The sequence below is a fragment of the Cyclopterus lumpus genome, chromosome 11 (genome assembly GCF_009769545.1).
Source record: "Cyclopterus lumpus isolate fCycLum1 chromosome 11, fCycLum1.pri, whole genome shotgun sequence".
Lineage (NCBI taxonomy): Eukaryota > Metazoa > Chordata > Actinopteri > Perciformes > Cyclopteridae > Cyclopterus > Cyclopterus lumpus.
The window spans coordinates 2383801-2404012 of NC_046976.1; the positions used below are offsets into that span (position 1 = coordinate 2383801).

The 20212-nt window shown below is 47.1% G+C and overlaps 1 protein-coding gene across 1 annotated transcript in view; it reads left to right on the top strand.

Moving 5' to 3' along the window:
- Positions 1 to 613: 613 nt before the first annotated feature.
- Positions 614 to 20212, top strand: part of LOC117739127 (nectin-1-like) — a 113890-nt gene continuing 94291 nt past the window's right edge. The window contains exon 1 of the mRNA XM_034545419.1: positions 614 to 704. Within this exon, the coding sequence (XP_034401310.1) occupies positions 614 to 704 (91 nt within the window). The remainder of the gene's footprint in view (positions 705 to 20212) is intronic.

A 20212-nucleotide genomic window follows, 5' to 3' on the forward strand; every position in this document is an offset into this window, starting at 1 on the left:
GCACGTGAATCCACCTCCGCGTGCCCGCAGGGCTCCAGCGCAGGTCCAGGTCCGCCTCTCCCCCTCCTCTGCCTCTCTGTTGCGGCTCGCGCCCTCTTGGTGACGCTCTGCTGACATCACTCTGATATTCCCCACTCAGCCCGCCGCTCCAGACACACGGAGCACGCGCCGCCTCTCTCGCGCACACACACACACTCTCTCCCCGCTCCGCTCCTTCTCTCCGTGGCCAAGACGCACCGTCACGCGCAGTTAAACCAGCCGCGTGGGTTTACCTGTGCGCGCTACTGCGGCCCGGCCCCTTCATCTTCTTCTTCTTCTTCTTCTTCCTCCTGTCCAGTGAAAGGAGGACGGAGAGAGACTCGGCGAGGTCCGGACTGAAGAGACACAGAGGACACTCACACGGGGAAGAGGAGCCGCAACTTGGCTGCTTCCTAGCCCGGGCGGTCTGAGCTCAACTCCCCGCAAGTTTCTCGCGCCGACCGGAGAAGGAATAACCCGGAGCCAAACTCGCCCGCCCCGCCTACCCCCGGTCCCCCCGGTCCCCTTGCTCCCCCCGGTCCCCCCGCAGCGCTGTGGTGGATATTTACGTCCACCTCGTCTCCCGCTTGGAAGAATGGCGAGAGATCACGGGGCACGCTGCCCGGTCTCTCCGGTGAGGAACGCTTGGCTGGCGGCAGCGGCGGCGATCCTCCTCGCAGCACAAGGTAAGACAAAGCTGGGTTTGAGGAACCACCCGGAGCCTCTTTACCCCCCCCCCCCCCCCCCCCCCCCTCCGCGCTGTCCGCCCTGAGTGTGTCCCGCATGCGTCTCAGTGTCACGTCTGTTGCTGCTGCGACCTGTTGTAAAAAAAAATGAAAAAGTTTCCAGTCCGCCGGGATGCGTGTGTGCGCGTGCGTGTGCGGAGGGTCGGTGTGCGCCGCCGGAACGCGAGGTGTGGCTCTCCCGGGGAGCGTGTTTCTGTTGTTGTGGTCCTAGTTCCTCGCGGCTTCAGACGACAGGTGACAGCTAATCCCCTCTGAGCCTCGACCAAAACCCGGCCTGTAATCTGTGTTTACCTGTGTGTGCGTGCGTGTGCGAGGGTGGCGCGCGCGCGCACACACACACACACACACACACACACACACACACACACACACACACACTCGCTGGCAACCCGCAGGTCTTGATTACCGGCCATTAGATGCAGGAGTAGAGGCAGGAGTCGGTCCTCAGGTGGCCCCTGCAGCGCGAGCTCGGAGAGCCCTTTATGGACACGAGCCACATTTCACCTCCCTGTCTGACATTTGAATAACAATGAATAATACAATAACACAAGGACATGATTATTTAATCGGATGCAGGAACCAGAGTGGCAATACAAAAATAACTTTGTCTGTTCTTCGTCTCTTGTGTCACTTGGTCTTTTTTTATTTTTTTAACAATCAACCCACTTTAAATCCACTGCAGACACAAAGTGACATTTGCTTTTGGGCTTGAGAGATGTTCACGCTTGTCAGCCTGATATCGTTTGATCACACGAAACAATACAAACGACACGCGCTTATTGATGAGCTGCTAGACCAAGGAAACCGCATTTGGATTTCAATGCACACTTTGTTCACAATTGAATGCAATATTCTCACAGACCAGGTTGTGAGCACAGAGCAGCCAGGTGCTTCCCTGGGGCTTAATCTTGTGTCCGCACTCGTTTCTGATTGCAGGAACAGCATTTCCCCCATCTCTACACTCTGTATTTAAGGAGATGAACTATATGTGCCTTAATAACATTAAATTAGGACAAGTTTAGAGCCTGATCAATATGTCAATAACACCGATATTAATGTTTTTGTGAAAAATACATTTAAGAAAATGGCAGCTATTCCTTACAGGGGACATATCGTGCTCATTTTCAGGATCATATTTGTATTGTGGGTTTCTGCTTCAATGTAAAAAAAAACCCACTTTGTTTTTCTCCCATCGTCTGCTTTAATACACCTGTATTCACCCTCTGAAACATTTTAGCGCCTGTCTCTTTCAAAAAGACCAGTCTGCACCGATTGGCTTGTGAGAAAAATATGTCGCACCTTGGCAAAGGTGGCGCTCGAGCCGCATCGCGTATGTGATGTTGGATCACGTGTTTTCTGCTAGAGATAACCCACAACAAAAACTGACCAGCTTCGTTTGATTTTACACCCAAAGGGTGTGTGCACGAGCACGGATAAAGTTTGTCAAGACGTGTCCAATAAAAAAAATCAAACATTTAAATGAATTCATTACAAGAAAAATCCTTTTTACTGCAATATGCGTTTACAAATCTGCCAACGTGCCCCGGTGATGAGCTCTGGCTGCTGTGAACTTACCGTCAAATGATGCAAGTGCAGTGCAAGACACTGTATGAATATTATAATGCCTCATAATAACAACATTTATGGCAGGTTACGTTGAATACACTTGCAATGCACTCGGAACTCCCGGTTGCAGCACTGCAGGGCAGTAACGGCAACGCTGCTGTGATTCCAGCGCATAACCAAGTTTAAACGCTTTCTGATGAATAACAATCAATAAACATGCCGGTGATTGCCATAGCAATACTTTATGTGCATTACAGTGACAGATATGGAGATACCCTCACTAAGATGCACTGCTGAGCAACTCAGACTCCCAACACAAACTATTTTCAGAGTTGTCTTCCTTTTTCTTTTCTTTTTTGCCTCACTGGGACCAGCTCCAAAATTCATGACGACAGCCAGTCGGTTACCAGCGATGGGCATAAACACCCTGTGAACCTGCTCCGTCAGCATGGATCTGTCAACCTGTTGTCACCGGGGTGTAACCAGTAACATCTGTCTGAGCTGTCCCTGAATTGTCACCAGGAAAAGAAAAGAAGACGGGTCATTACGGAGCTGGGAGACGGGCCTGTGATCAAAGCGAATGCAGGGCGAGTCATTTCAAGGGAGCTTCAGAGCATCTGTTGCACGAGACTGCAGGTGACTTCAGTGATCTGGAGTGGGAGTGCACAAGATCCCTCCCTGACTGGAATCGGCTCTGTAATGGCGTTTCCTCCTCCTGGTGCACTTTTGGAGCGACGCAAGAGCGGCGCATGTGGCACAGAAACGAGTACTGGCGCCCCTCCCCACCACACACACACACACACACGCACACACACACACACTGGTGTAAGCGACACAACGCAGATCGGTTGTGTGAGGATGACAGATACTCAGCCGAGACATACTGCATCAGGGCTCGTATTGTTAAAGAGCCGTCAGATTGTCACGACTGCATCCCCACCGGTTATGAATTAATTTTAACGTGCGTCTTCTTGCTGGGAATAAAAAAAAAATGTCTCCACTTCCCATTTCAGCTGCTCAGCCAGTGAGTTACTGAGACTGAATGTACGCTTGATTTCAGCATACAACACCTTTTTCCATTCTACTTATTTCATACTCTTTTTGAGGGCCGGGGTTGTGTGTGTTAAATAGGGTGGCATCCTCCGGTTCTAAAGAGTGAAGCCAGTGTTGAAGAGTCATAAGCCAGCATGATCTCTACTGACCACCAGGGGGCGACACCTCTGGTTGTATAGAAGTCTATATAAAATGACTCCACTTCCCTCTTGATTTATTCTCTCAGTAAACATGAGTTTATGGTCTCAATCTCTAGTTTCAGCCGACCTCGATACTTCAAAACATGAGTCCACGACCCAGCGGGAAAGGTCACGGCGACCACGTCTACAGTCTGTGTTGTAGACGGATGATCTGTGTGTCTGTTTTTCTTCTTTTTACGAGGAAAATGAATAAACAACAAACAAATAAAAGGGTCGACGGCAGCAGAGAAACTTGACGCTAAAAACTTCAACCTTCAGCAAAACCGGCAAAGTAGAGTTTGAGAATATATCATTCCGTGGCAATGATAATTAAGTCACTTCAGGTGTCCCCCCCGTCCCCTCCCCGTCTCTACAGGCCTGATTCTGTGCCCAAATGTCAATGATGATGAGTGCCCCTCGACGGCTCGGTGGAGACGAGGGGCTGATTAGCTTATCACTCGGAGAGCAGGCGGCCGATGATTATCGCCCTCGGAGCGCTGGGCCTGATTATCGAGAGCTCTTATTAATGACTCATCATCGGGCTCGTGTTGCTGTTTGTTGTTTGCCATATTTCTGTGCAGCCGGTGCTGCGGCTCCACTACGGGTATGTGTTTGGAACGCCGTGCAGCGGAGGGTTTGGCCCGCCTTAGCACTGTGGACCACGAACCCCTCAATAACCACGCGCTTTAGGAGCACTCAAATATAAATATGTGTCGGCATCCTTTAATGAACCAGAAGGGTCCCGTCGGGACACAATTATTTCTCATGCCAGGTAGTTTGCGTCAAGATGGGAAGCAAGTAGAAAGTGGAAAGTACAGTGGCGTCACAAAGAAAACACCAACTCCTCTGTCACGACCGAACTAGGGACCTGAACCCAAATAATGTGCGACTCGAGAGGCAAAGTTTCAACAAAAAATCACAGTTTATTAAACTGGAAAAACAAACATGAATAAAGTAGAAAAATAACAAGACCTGGCCAATGGCCAATGGCATGGATTACGCTGGTTCTCTGGCACAGAAGACAAGACGAACTGGCCCAGGACAAAGGGAGAGCAGACCATATATACACAGGTAAGGACACAGGTGGAAACAATCAGACCAGAAGGGGAAACACAGGGGAAGGAGCAAGATTGCCTGAAACGAGAGGAAAGTTAACTTTCAAAATAAAACGGGAAACCACGACACACCGATTTTAAATATACTTAACAACGTTTCTTGGACATGACATCCTCGATGACACACAGGAACAACATGGCTTTGTAAGAGCGGCGCAGCGTCTTAAAGCAACCACCCAGAGAAGTGTGTAATTTTACTGCTGTAGTCACAAAGCATGCACAGCAACGAGCGCCGAGTTCAAGGTGTTCGTCTGTGAGCTTTTCGGCATCTGAGGCAGCGTATCAATTATTTCAATTAGTTTTCTCTTCGCAGGCTGTTTTAGTTGATTAATGTATCCGGAGAAGCCGGGAGGCGGAACATCTCCCATTATTTCAGAAGCGAAAGGGCAGTTAGAAAAATAACAATTATAAATTGAAATTGTCCGCCCTGCAATTTTTCTCAGTTTAACGTTTATTCTCACCCTGTATAAATCCATTTTAACCTCGCGCAGCCACCTGACCCCGGGGTCAGGAGGTATGCGGAGTCATCCAGTTGCTTGTACAGAGGTCTTGACCCCATCCTGGCCGGTGGCAGAAAGACTAAATGTCAAGGAGTGTATCTTGGGGGAAGTGTGTGTGTGTGTGTGTGTGTGTGTGTGTGTGTGGGGGGGGGGGGTCTACAAGGATCCAGTAAAAATGTTCACTGAACAGAACCTAAACGCATCGTAATGAAATTCTATGGAACATCCGTTCGTTAGCCGTTAGCGGTGCTGCTAACGTTCCTAGCTAGATTTGTGGTTCACAGCGTAACATCGTGTGCAATTAATGTGATTTGTTTGATGTTTCAGTTTTTTAATTTTGGCTTCTGGGTTTTCTTATTGATCAAGGGTTCAAATGTTCATGATGAATGATGGACTCTGTGTTGCAGGCTCTTGCATAATGCTGTTTTTTCCCCCTCTATATTTTTGTTCAATTAAAATTAGTAGTTTCTTACAAAATGCCCGTTGCTGTGGAGGTCGCTTGTTAGGCCGATCGCACATCCCCTTGTTGTGTTTCTGAGTGGGCCTTTCTCTCAGAGAAGCTAGGTGTAATTAGGGGGAAAGGGCTGCCGTATGAAGCTCCACCAGTCCGGCTGAGAGTCCAGGAAGCAGGTTTTTAATTCATCACTCCGCCTGCCAAGAATCAGCCAGCATGTGTCTCACTTGGTCAGCGTTCTTTGTCTTTTTCATTCCGCTTCCGTGGAAACCGGTTACGAAGCAAATTCCAGATCACATTTCGAGAAAAGCGGTCCGACATCGTGGCGCTCTGCAGCAACAGGTGTCGGTGGGGAGAGGGATCGCGGAGCGGGGTGGCCGCAACGGGGCCATGAATCACAACGGAGCCCGTCCAAGGATGGTCGGGGGAAGGTTTTAATTTGTTTCATCTCTCAGCGTCCTGTCTGCTTTCACTGCCTCGTGAATGCCTTTCTCAGAACACACACGCACACACACACACACACACACACACACACACACCGGATCAGGTGGCCCATGTCTCTGTTCGACTCTCACCGCCACGGAAAGTAAAGAAAACTTCCAGCCAGCCTTTCATACCCGGCTTTCATATTGCCCATTCTTTTATTCGCATATTCTCCCTCCCTCACTCCCTCGCCCCCATTCTTCTCGCTCACAACCCTACTTTCAGCCGGGACTGCCTGGCTGTCGCTCCGCGGCGGCCCCCCGAGCGAGGGGCCTTTTGTTGGAACAGCTTTTGGTGGAATAAAAACTGGTGCCAGCTCCCCACACCCCCCTCCCTCCGCTGCTCTCGGTTCTCCTCGGCCTCATTGTTTAGACGGAGAGGGAGCTGGTGGGGAATTCAAAAGTGTGACAATGTAGACGAGCGTCCCCGCTCGCTCTCCCAGCCCGTGCTGAGCCAGCTAGTGTCTCGACCTCTAGTTCCAAGTCTTCTTCAATACAGCACGATGTTCATTTTGTAAATTATGCTCCATTTAGAGTCAAACAGACATAGAGCCGGGTACGCTTTAGGGCGGGGCTTACCATACACGGCGTCTCTACGTCGAACCTCAGGCTTCGAAGCAACAGTCCACGGACCAATGGGTGACGTCACGGCGACTACGGATGATCAGCGTGTTTTTTACATTACGAGGAAGATGAATGAACGGCAGCAGTGAAACGTGACGCTACTTTAACCTTCAGCAAAAGAAAGAGTTTGGAAAATATCATTCCGTGTTAATAATAACGAAGTCTCTTCAGGGGACTCAATGGCAATGTGACATTTCCTGTCGGATTCGCGCGGGTAATTAATAACCGCGGTAACATTGTTTGCTCTGCCCGATGTCTGCCGATGGCTTCAACTCTGCGTTGCGTTTACCAACGCTTCACCCCGTGGGCCGTACTTAACCGCGTCACTGCCCACTGCAGTGAAAATCACAGCGGGCGCTGGGCGGAAAGGTAATGAAACGGGATGAAATACGAGATAATTAGCGCTGGCTGCTTGTTAAAAAAAGCTCCATTGGCTTTAGTGACGAGGAGCACGTTCTCATTGGAGGCTGTGCTCAAGTCCAGCCGCCTGTTCGCAATCAGCGCAATTAAATATTTGTTTTTTGGCCATTTTTATATGAAATCACTCAGAAGAGTTCATTCATAGTTCTAGGAGTCACATCTAGTGCTTCCTGGACTCACACATCAAGGCATATCAAAATAATAAATCCAGGTCCGGGAGGTCACTGACCTCAGTCTGAGCCAGGAAAGTCCCTGCTTTACCCATTCCACTACTTTTTGTTTCCATGAACGGTTTATTTTCCAACTGTCATCATTTTGTTGGATATTATTCTGTTTCTGAACCGGTCACATCTTGTTCTGGTTTAGGTGAGTGCTTGGTGATAGCGGAAAAGGCTTTTTACCATTTGCTGGGGGAAGTCCAGTCACAGGAGCCAGGAAGATAGAAAAGAATCAAACAAATAAGTCAATTTCTGGCTTTGGTTGAAGTGCGAGCACTAGAAAGACCAGGTCATTGTCAGTTGTCTTCTGTATTACTATTCCCCAAACCTCTCAGCCATGCAAGGAAATGCCTCATTTTACTCTCCTGCCCCCACAGCTTCTCGGTCTTTTATTCAACCCTCCTCATTAAAATAACTACTGAAGTCTGTAATCTGGTCCCAGCTCAGTTTAGGGAGACATTTAGGATTTTTGGTATTACAGAACCATGTTTCCAACTGTTTGTAGGAAAACAATCCTACCTTATCTCTGGATGGGAATGTAGCTATTACCTAGGGATCCTAAATTAGGACGGCATACACCCGGTCCTCAAATCAAAATAATTAGCAAAATTTCAACATTGGCTTGTTGATCACAATGCAGCATAAACAGATATGTTTTCTATCCTTCCCTGGAACGCTGTTATTAAGTCCCTGGTAGCTGCACCACTGCAGAAAAAACAAGTACCGTCTGTTTTCTTTCATAAGGATGGGTTAAATGCATAGAACAAATTTCATATATGTATTTAACTATGTAATATGACAATAAAACACGGTTTGCAGTTATTGTTTTTTTTTTCAGTTTTCCGACATTTCGCCCATTTTGCACCGAAGTATCGGTTCTCATGACGTCCCTAAAGAATTTGGAACAACTATACCAACGTATGACGGCGAGAGGCTACTCGAACCACATTATGGCACTTTACATTTCCCGTGCCATGTATTATTAGGTATGTAGATGTGTGTATCACAAACACACCACCAGCGAGGGCCGTAAACGCGCATGAAGAATTCAATATACCGTCATGGTTTCTTCAGTCAAAAGAGAACGGGACACTGCTGTGAGCTTGAAGATTTCCCCTCTCTTTAAAACTGAAGTTGAGATGGAACAAGGATCCGTTTCTGTAATGAGGCCCCGGCTCTTGAGAATCTGGACTTCACCACGCAACACAAAGCACGGACGGCAGAGGGGCTGAATGACCGAGCGAAGACACCCAACCCTTTCGCCGGAGTGATGTAAATATAACTCAATCCATCCCCGTCCATAAGTAACTGTCCTCTCTGTGTGCAGCCTGGAGACTGTTGGCAACAAGTTGTGGAGGTCAGCAGCCAGCAGAGAGAGAGAGTGACTCTGCCAGTATTGAGGAAATGTGAAAATGAAAAGGAGCCACGGGTAAAGATCTGTGCACAGCCCACAGCCATGCTCTCCTCTCCACCTCTGTGAGCGTCCTTGGCTGCTTCAATATCACCGCCTAAAATTGACTGCATCGCCTCCGACTGCGTGCGCACGCATGCGTCGATGGCAATCGCCTTGATCGACTGCGTCCGCTCCGACGGTGGCGCTGTTGTTGTTGTTGTTGTTGTTTTGACATTTGCATAATGCGAGCTAACGTCTCTCTCCTCTTCGGCCCGGTCACAAGCGACCAGTGTTCCCACGGCGGGCACATCTCCATGCGAGTCACGCACGCGTTAACGGAAGAATACGGCCGTCATTACAGAGAGTTACAGCCCATTTACCACCGCCGCTGTCTCGTGTACGTTTCCACCAAGTGCGCCGTAACGCACGCCATGTACAATTAGATCATTTCTTGTCATTTTCTTGTACAAAAAGAATGTTTTGGAATGTGCGAGCTCTGCGGGTGGTTTTAAACCTGGCTGGGAATGAATGGCTGTCCCGGCACACAAAGCAGCCACGTGTAGGAGAAGACATGGACATGACAATTAAGTCTGTCAGGCCTGCATGTTATTCAGGTTTTTTTTCTTCTTCTCTCTCCTGGCAGACTTTCATGTCTTTTCTGCGGGTGTCAGGTGACTGACAGGAACCGGGCTGCTGAGAGAGTCTCGTCTACATTTTATATGAACATCGGGACACGGGTTTCTGTCTGCCTTTTAGTCCCAGACATTGATGTATACTTTGTCCACCAAACGCGTGGAATAATCCGGATTTAAAACTATTCACAAATTACAAGATATAACAGCATTGCCACATGTCCTCTGTTTCCCTGCAGAACGTGACAGCTTGCTTTAGGAAAATATCGACACACTTAAGTATCGCGATATTATGTTTTGTGATTCTACAACCATTGTCAGAAACACTGTTGGTTTTTAAGGAAATGCAAATATTTGTGTCAGGCAGCGGCTCAGGTTGAGCAGAAAGTATGTTACGGGGACCGACAACAACCGGCCTTGCAAAACTGCAACATGTTGAATTGCAACACCTGTGTTGTGATGTGCGTCGTGTCGCCACGTTCTGTCCAATGCAGAGTCGCAGAGGCACAGACTTCGGGATCTCTTGGAGAACAGTTCCATTGAAGTCTTGGAACGCCGTGTTCTTGCCGTACTGGTATTTCCCTGTTTCCATGATCCACAGGCCAAGCTGTGAACAGGATTGTTGGACCATCTCTGAGAAATAGAATAAGTCAAAACTATCTTCATGGCTTGATGCCTCCAAGTTTTTTTTTTTTTTTTTTGTAATTTGAGTGAGTTGACCCTTTTTAAAATATTAATGTGATGTTTTTTTCAAAAACTTAAAAGGGAACTCCACAGATTTTACACATCAAAGTCTGAAGTCGGGGAGTATAACTCATATATGGAGGAGGGGGGGGGGGCAAAAGGTTGCATAAAGCCTTTTGTGGCTCCGGAGGGAGCTGCGTGAAGTCAATGTTGGTTGATGCTGAAAAGTTTGAAAATAAAAACAAAAAAACCCCTAAACTCTCATGAGGGTGCAAAGTTGGAAAGAAGTGAGCTCACCAGAACCCGCCCGAGGCTGCGTTAGCCGGCGCTAGCATAATGAGCACCCAAATCTACAACCCGACATTCGACGGGCGGGGGTCGGCGTGCCACACTATTCAAACAAAATTAGCAATATTCTATATTTCTAGGTGAATCGCTCTGTCTTCATCTCCCCATAACTCGCACGTAAGTCTGCTCACACCCAGACGGCCGCTGTTTAAAGCCCAATAATTGCCTCCGTAGGCGCTCACTAATTCAGCTGTCGATTGAGAGATTCGCCGTCACAGCTGCAACACGATGCTTTGTCTTTCTCTCTTTCTTCTACGTCTTGACACCTCTATTCCTCCCACCTCTGAATAAACCTCTCTTAACTCCTGACTCCCCTGTCTCTAATCTAAAACTGGGGAACGGGGGCAGGGTCACCTCTCTATTCAAACAATTCGCGCAGTTGATTTTTTCTTCCCTGACACAAAGGGTTGATGTGGTCTCAACGCGAAGCTTCTTCAATATTCCAGACGGATCCAATGTTCCTTTATTTCATTTGCGTGATAGAATTACAGAATTCATTCAAAAGGCAGGAATTATTTTCTTCTCCTTCTATTTTCCCCGTTAATAGGATCTCGTTGTCAAATGACTGGAGAATATATCGCCTGGTGCTCTCCCGTTGGCCCTGTGGGCCTTCGTCTCGCAGCTCATTTCATTAGCTCTCCTCCCGCTGCTCTTGGCGCTCGCACTCGCCCGTCAGTCAGCCAGCAGTGTCTTTGGACGTTTTCTTTTCTTTTTTCCCTCTCCGTAAGAGAGGATCCAGACCACGTCCTCCTCAATTAAAACCAAACCAAAGTGCAAAAACAGATTAGCGAGGCGACTGCTCGTAAACAGACACATCTGGCGCCGACATAGCTGCCATGTGTCATGGTGGGGGTGGGGGGGGGGTGGGGGGGGGGGGGGGCACTAAGCTTAGCAAAACACGAAAAAAAGTCTGTTCATTGTGTTTTTGTTAGGATGTTTTAAATGATTGGGATCGTTGTAAACGAGCCCACCATGAGTAGCGTAACAGTCATCTGGGGAGGAGGAGGAGGAGGAGGAGGAGGAGGAGGAGGAGGAGGAGGTCGTCCAGCATTCAGTGTTCCACTGGAAGTAAAAGGGAGTACAGCTCTGGTGCCTCATGATGAACTCCCTCTGTCAAAGCGGCGACAAAGCTGACGTGTGACGTGTGAGGATGTGAGCCGCTGTGACATGCAGGGAAAAGATCCATGGACGCACGCAACACACGCGCACACACACACACACACACACACACACACACACACACACACACACACACACACTACCAAGCCATCTCTCCCTCCCATATCTATAACATCTATTCCCTTTTTAGGCTTCTCTTCTTTTTTCTTCTCACGCAAAACTATTGGGAATGGATCAAAGCCAAGTGGGATTAAATAGCTTGCATGTCAAAACCCCAGAACTCATTAATGACATCAAAGTTCTCTTTAGTTTATTTAGTGCAATGAGACTGGTGAACTGCAGCTGCACTTTTGACTCCACCTTTGGGAGGAAGATGCCTGAAAAGATTGTGCTTAACAGGCCCATCCAGATTAAAAGGACATGGATTTGTGTGGTTAACAGTTATCGGACTCTCGCTTGCTGAATGTTTTCTCCTACCTGATTAGGGACTTAGTATCATTAACCTCCCTCCATTATGGAAAAACAACAGCGAAAGGGCTTAAACTGAGGAGCGCTGTCTCAAACTAAAGCTATGGTTGACAAATACTGCTAAATTAGCTTGGCGACAATGAGGAACACTGTGGCTGGAGTAACTGTATTATTATGAGCTGGGCAATTATGGCAATAATCTGCTAATCTGCACATTGCAATTGGAATATCCATCCATCCTTCCGTTTTTCTAAACCGCTTATCCTGTTCAGGGCTGCGGGGCTGGAGCTTTTCCCAGCATGCACCGAGTGAGTTCCTGAGGGCGGCCCCTGGAACACGCAAAGTAAAAGAGCATCAATATTTCAAAGAGACAGCATAGCTGCTGTAGGCTACTCTATTAGTTTAGTAGTTGTGTAGCATGCAACATTCAAAACAAAGGTCATGCTTGTCAGGCTAAGTCTTCTTTAAAGGGCCGTGGAGTCTCTATGTCAACAAACAAGGCTTTAGTATGTTAACCCATTGCACCGCCTGTGTCCTCGAGGTTCCCATGAACGCGTTTAAATGAATTTCCTTCCTTTACATTTACAAAGTCTTCTTCTCTGGATGTTCCCGCAGCCCTCATGAAAACACGGCTCTTTGGCGCCTCGAGTGGTCAAAAACGGCACAGGGCCCCTTTTAAGACGAAGAGTCAACAATGAGCAGTGAAGCTAGCACACTGGGGTTTCCACCAGCACACCTAAGAATGAGTGGATTTATATGTTTGTAAGGCAATTACTTTTTATGTATTTTAAAAAAGTATTTAAAAAAAAAAAGCAAAATGTTGAAGGGAAATAATAAATATAATAAAAAAAAAAAAATATATATATATAAATATTTGTAGGAAAAGGGATATTCCATTCAATGGATGTATACCTTTATTTATTATTTATTTGTTTGGATTTGATTTGTTTTTCATTATTCATCTCCATAAAAACCTCTGAAGGTATACTGAATGGCTACACGTGCTGCTTTAGCTTTTTAATGATAAAGACACAGGAACACTTGCTTCATTTCATCGTCTTCTGTCTGGACCTCCAGCTGATGTTCACTTTCACACTGATCTGTGGCTTCGGCTTCTGACTTCATCTTTTAAACATCAGATTGTTGTATTCTGTCGTCATCTGCAACAACGTAAAGTTGCATTATTACTGTGAAGTTACCCCTATAATTCACAACTCAGGAGGTAAATTTCACTGAGCCAGCAGCGCCCCCCCCCCCCCCCCCCCCCCGCCCCCCTACCCTTGGTGTTTGTGCTTACCTAAAAAAAAAAAACATCAACGGAGGAAGTAGGATGGTGAAATAGGAAACTGACTTATGTCCCCGGGCCTCTGACGGCCTCACATCCCAGAGTCTATTTCCAGGCGCCTGGCTTTTGGAAATGTGAGGATAATTTCTTAATCCCCAGGGATGCACCCGAGGACGGAAGGGAAAACGCTTCAACCGGTCTCCACCGCACGAGCACCCTGATGGGTGGCTGGACGGAGAGAAGAGGGTGCTAATGAGACGTGTGCGGCGCTTTCATGTCTGTCACCTCCTCTTCCCAGCACGCCGTTTCTCCAGACTCCCTGGGTGGTCTGAGCGTCATGCATCCCAGGGTGTCCGACTGCTCAAATTCAAAGTGGGCTGAAAAGTGAAATAGGTCTGGAATTGAATCAGGCATTTTCTGAGCTATGAACAAGGCGGTGTGAAGGGGAGCCTGTTAATGAGCCGGTTCGGAACATCACTCGCACCTCGCCGTCATCCTCGGCATGAAAGTCTGGCCAAAGCGACGGAGGGTACAACGAGGGAAATCAAGGAAAAAACTAAAAAGCTTAAGCTTCTGACGCCGCTTCAAACGAACCAAAATGTATAGTGTGCTTACAACTTATATCAAAATGGACAAGATTGAACTTTTGATAATGAGATGGCAGTAAAACTTCATTAAAGTGTAGATTCATAAAACGATCCCGTTGAACTGAGGCTCTATCACACGGGTTGTGGTGCATGTTTTATGGACTTTTTAAAGCATGCCATGCATTTTCTTTTAATTAGTGTCATATGGTCCGGGCGGCCATTCGTTTCCATTAGTTTTATCACAGTTAAAAAAATCAATGTGCATATGAAACTAAGATGGCTCTTGCATCGCAAGGAACGTTTAGTCATTATTTATTGATAATAAGCAGGGACCGCTCTGAAATCGTGCCCTTAATTTGTGAGTTTAAGGTTTTGATATTCGGCTGCCAAACGGAAACCTCTCAATGTAGGAACAAAATCAAGAAAAACAAATCTAAAGTGTTTGCTTGTCGCTTGTATTCTTGGCTTGTTTTTAAATGTTCTTCTCTAAACAGCAGAGCTTGTGAATCCCAGGCTTTCTGCAGCCAACACTAGGAAGAGGGCCCTTAATTATCTCATGAATGGGAAACACGACTCATAACACTAATTACTTAGCATGATTTAGCAAGATGTCTGGTAGATTTTAATTTAATGGACTAAAAGCTTCACCACGAGAATGGTCCTTTTTTTATTTTAAATTGAGTACCGAGGCGCGAGTCCTGCATTGCGCTCTGGAGTTCTAGTAGCGGGATCGTCTTTGTGTGGGGATGATTATGAACATGTTTGTTTTGCTCACACGCAGTGCTGTACAATAGCACAGGTGGTATTTACCACATTAAACTCCTCTGGCCGTTTGCTACAATGAAAAGTCAAATGTAATATATATATTTTTGTAGTCATGCAAACACTCTTGCATGTAATGAGCTTTTTTTTGTCTTCCCGAAATGTGGCTGCTTCAAGGACTTCAGAACATGGAGATAAAGTCCTGAGGGCAAACTTCTCCTGCATGTCATATGCACTCAGTAGCGTATTAGCATTAGCTACACATATCTTGCTAACGCTGGACCAGCGGCAACCTTCGGTTCTAAAACGTTAAGCCAATGTTGAAGTGTCTTAAACTTGTTTTCTCTCTACTGACCACCAGGGGGCGACTCCTCTGGTTGTATAGAAGTCTATGCTTCATGTGTTAAAGCTGCATTCTCTCTCCTGACCACCAGGGGGCCACTCCTCTGGTTGTATAGAAGTCTATGCTTCATGTGTTGAAGCTGCATTCTCTCTACTGACCACCAGGGGGCGACTCCTGGTTGTATAGAAGTCTATGAGAAAATGACTCTACTTCTCTCTTAATCTATTCCCTCAGTAAACATTGTAAACATGTTTATTGTTAACATTGTTTATGGTCTCATTCTCTAGTTTCAAGTCTTCTTCAATACAGCATGATGTTCATTTAGTCAATGATGGTCCATTTAGAGTCAAACAGACAATAAAGCAGAGTATGCTTTAGGGCGGGCTTACTGTGATTGACAGGGTGTTACCATTGACATGTACGTGTCTCCACGTCACTCCTCAGTCCAAATATGGCCACGACGGTGAACTCAAGGCTTCAAAGCAGTCGTCCACAACTCAATGGGGGACGTCGGCGAGCAGAGCGACGGGCACGTCGGCTACACCCAACATTTTGAATCAAACTACCGATGGACAGCCGCGCAAAGGTTTGCTACATGAATCCTCATGTACCTCGGCAGTCTAGCGTCAGTTAACATTATGTTGCGTTGGCACGCTATAGATGGTCAACGGTTGTGTCCCCAGGATAAATGGATGGCACCGGGAATACAAATTTGATGCTATAAATATCCCCACCATGTTTACAACTTTGATGGCCATTGGAGGAGGGTCTTCATTTCAGAAAACAAAGCCACGCAGGGGAACTATTTATGCATTGGATATAAACGTCCCAGTGGGTCCTGTCTGCGTGCACAGAAGGCCATCGCAGCGCCGAGCTAAACGCCACTCCATCCCACCTTGGCCTAATTGCACGCAATGGGCGCGGCAGGTTAAACGGCAATTAGCGCGGCGTGCGTCGGGCCGGGCGACGCAAAAGGAGAGCCGTGTGCGGCTCCAGGGCTCTCTGGGCTTCCTCTGCACTTCAACTTGACAGGTCTGGCTGAACTGTCATCCCCGCTGTCGCCGACTCTTATTTTCTACCTTCAGCAGGGCGTCGAGGTCAGCGCGCTGTGACAACTCAAACACTCTGTGCGGAGTGTCGGCACTGACCCCCGTTTTCGTCCTTGAAATGACGGGAGTGTTTGAGCAAAGGAGTTTTTTTTTTAAACTGTGGAAGAGAGGAGAGCAAGGGTCCTAACCTTCCTCCTCCTCCTCCTCCTCCTCCTCCTCCTCCTCCTCCTCACCATATTCTTGCTTCTGATGTTTTATTCTCAGAGCCGACGTGCTCATTTATCCTGGCACACGCCGGGGGTCAGAGTGATCCCTGTGCTCTGCACCCTGATGTGACCGCACACACAGATACAGGCACTCTGGTGGAACCACTCAGCGACCCCCCGTCCCCCCCGTCCAGCCACAGCCTCTTCTCGCAGAAGACACATAAAAGCTGTTTACTCAAGTCAACTCCTGTCTGTGTCTTCTGCTCCGTGCCAGCAGTGAGGTGTGAGTGTTTCACTTCATGTGTGGATAACAGGGACACACCAGGACGGAAACGAGAATGAGCCGTGTGTGTGTGTGTGTGTGTGTGTGTGTGTGTTTGTGTGTTTGTTTGCATTGATATCAGCCTCAGTGGTATTTGTACAAAGTGTGTCCAGCATAGTTGTCGTGGCTTGCATCCATGAAATCTTGTATATTGCATATATAGGGCTTGTGTAGGACTTCAGCATAGTACTGGTGGACACCTGATTGCACCCGGGTATTGAGCACAGTGGTTACATGGTACGCATTTTAACAAAACAGGAAAACATATTTTCTTTAAACAATCGCCATGAAAACACCGTTTATCATAGCCAGAAGCAGTGAAAACGGTCATAATCGTGAGATTTTCATCTTTCTGTCGTCCTTGAACACATCATGTGTGACAAATGCTGAAGCAAAAAAACTCACCCGAAACAAAGCTTAAAATTGTGATATATTGTCTCTTTCCAAATTGTGCCGCGAATAAACCATTTGGAAAAAAAACGATCCAGTAAAAAACTATAAATTCTGAGCTCTGCAGTGTAACGAGGAAGCCATGATGGAGTCAGCTGAGACCAACAGTCACATGACAACAATTCAGTGAAACAACTGTATATATAGCATGTGGTGACGAAGGACGTCGTCTCCCAGCGCCGCAGCACAGATGGATCCATTAAGAGCGGTACTCGGCCCTTCATCAGCGGCGTGATGCAGACCGCCACAGACGCGTGGCGAGTGCTGGCTAATTGAATCAGATGAGAGAGTGCATGTCAGGTTTTTACTCGGACGGGGACTCGCTCGGCCATTCGTGACGCAGAACTGACCGGCGTTCTGGAAACGATTCAAACCCCCCCATCTGTTTCACACGACACAAACACACACCGAAGAGAAGGAGGCCCGACAGAGCAACGCTAAATACAACGGGCCCGTGGAAACCAGCGGAGGCAGCGCACCCGGACCAGCATCCATGAGCCCGAGTTGGGCAAAACAAACGGGACGGACAGCAGCCGGCGGCTAATCCAATAAATGATGGTTTGTTATTAAAAAGCTTGCACCGGCGGTGAGATTAAAGCCAGGGTCATGAGTCGCTTTTGATTAATGAGAAGGCCGATTAATCAAGACCGCCTCCCGAACGCAAGCGGGAACAGATGTTGCCTCCTCTATTCACCACGTGCACGAAAGATTCCTATCCTACCTGTGTGTGTGTGTGTGTGTGTGTGTGTGCGTGTGTGTGCGTGTGTGCGTGTGTGTCATCTAGAACAGTTTTCTCGGGTTGTGTGAAAGTGGGTCACCTCCAGATGCAGACAGGAGGTAATCCGTTCACCACCTGAGATTTGAAACAGTTTGGTTTTTCCTTTTCTTTTTCCTGTTCGGCGGTGTGGTGGAGGATGGAACAAAGGTTTCCCGTTTACATTTGCAGCAAACTCCTCGTGTGTGTGTGTGTGTGTGTGTGTGTGTGTGTGTGTGTGTGTGTGTGTGTGTGTGTGTGTGTGGGTGTGTGAGGGCTACAAGTGTCCTCGTTCTGCACCACGTGAGCTTGACTTATTTCCTGTTGGTCTGTCCGTCCTTGATTTGACCACAGGTTTGTCCGTTTGCGTCCTTCGGTCCAGTATAAAGATGCTGTGTGTGCATGTGCGTGTCTCCTCTCGCCTCCTACTCCCCATTTCCATGTTTCATTTCCTGCAACTCCCCCCCTTACGTTTTCCTCCTTCTGCCCCCTCCCCTCTATTCATCGTTCATCTTCCCCTCTCCTCCACTTGGCATGCATCTCTTCTCCCCACCCTCTCTTTGCTATTCCTCTCCTTTCCTCTCACCTTTCCTCATCATCATTGCCCTCCTCTTCTTTTTATTTGCCATTCATCACCTGTGCTCTCCCCTTCCAGGTATCCTCCTCCTCTTGTCCCCAAGCACCCTCCCCTCTCTCTCTCTCTCTCTCTCTCTCTCTCTCTCTCTCTCTCTCTCTCTCTCTCTCTCTCCAGCCGCCATGCATATTCTCTCACACTTTCTTTTTCTCTAGAATCTAATAAATGACGTGGATTGTGAAGGTCCGGTCAGCTTCGATTGATCTTGAGTTGTCTGGTTAGTTGAATAGCTGAGGTCTATGAGTCATGGGAAATGCTCTCCTCTGATTGGCGGCCATTGAAATCGTGGAACTTGTCCTTCAAGCTAAACTACAAATTAGTGTCTAACAAATATCAATTTCAGGGCAACTATAGCAACAACACTGACTTCACCGTGGAAGTGTTTTACCCCGTAAGCGAGTGAAATGCGGCCGGTGACAGTGCCATGAGTTGTCAATCATTGTGCAACAGCTATCCTGGAATATATTGCATTACCTCCTCTACCTCTGCTCCAACATATCTACATTTTTATCCAAACATGCAGGTGCTGTAAACAGCTGTAAATGTCTGTAAACGTCTGTAACGGTCTGTAAACAGCTATACATGGCTGTAAACAGCTGTAAATGTCTGTAAACATCTGTAAACAGCTATACATGGCTGTAAACAGCTGTAAATGGCTGTAAACGTCTGTAAACATCTTTAAATGGCTGTAAATATCTGTAAACAGCTGTAAATGGCTGTCAACGTCTTTAAACAGCTATACATGGCTGTAAACTGCTGTAAATGGCTGTAAACAGCTATAAATGGCTGTAAATGGCTGTAAATATCTGTAAACAGCTGTAAATGGCTGTAAACGGCTGTAAATGGCTGTAAACGTCTGTAAATGGCTGTAAATATCTGTAAACAGCTGTAAATGGCTGTAAATATCTGTAAACAGCTATACATGGCTGTAAACTGCTGTAAATGGCTGTAAACGTCTGTAAACATCTTTAAATGGCTGTAAATAGCTATACATGGCTGTAAACGTCTGTAAACGTCTGTAAACAGCTATAAATGGCTGTAAATGGCTGTAAACGTCTGTAAACAGCTATAAATATCTGTAAACGGCTGTAAACATCTGTAAACAGCTATAAATGGCTGTAAACGTCTGTAAACAGATGTAAACAGCTGTAAACGTCTGTAAATGACTGTAAACGGCTATAAACGGCCTTGTTGGGATGGCCGAAAAGATACTGAGCTACAGTGACTATTTGCATTCACATGTTAATCTTTTATGCCGCTCTCTTGGCCAGGGCCCCCTAGGAAAAATGACTTTATATTGAAATGGCTTATTAAAGGTTAAAAAAACAGGTCAGACGGTGCGAGTCAATAAAGATGGATTCAAACTCTTAACCTGTGGGTTTAGACCGGGGCGGTCTTCAGACTCTCAGAGTCAGCATCACAACAATGGTTTCTAACTCCGCATTGTAACCACAGCAACCACTCACCGTTTCCCTCCATCCGGCTGTCCGACACACTTGGACCTCGAGCCCGGACTGTTCGTCCTTTTGTGATCGTTGTAACATTTGTTCCTTCTCAGCCACACAAACATCTGGATGTACCTCAGAGGGTTGTCTTGTCGTGATGCCGTCGTATCAACTCAACAATAATCATATTGGGTGTTACTCTGATTCACGGCCCTACTCACGATATGCAATTTTTCCGCCTCCTGCGTCCTGATAAGCAAAAATCCACGTGGCAAAGTATTGACCTAAATCCTTGTCAGTCTGAGTGGACCAAGGGCCCCTCTTCCATTGAAGAGCTCCAGAAGAGGGGAGAGGGA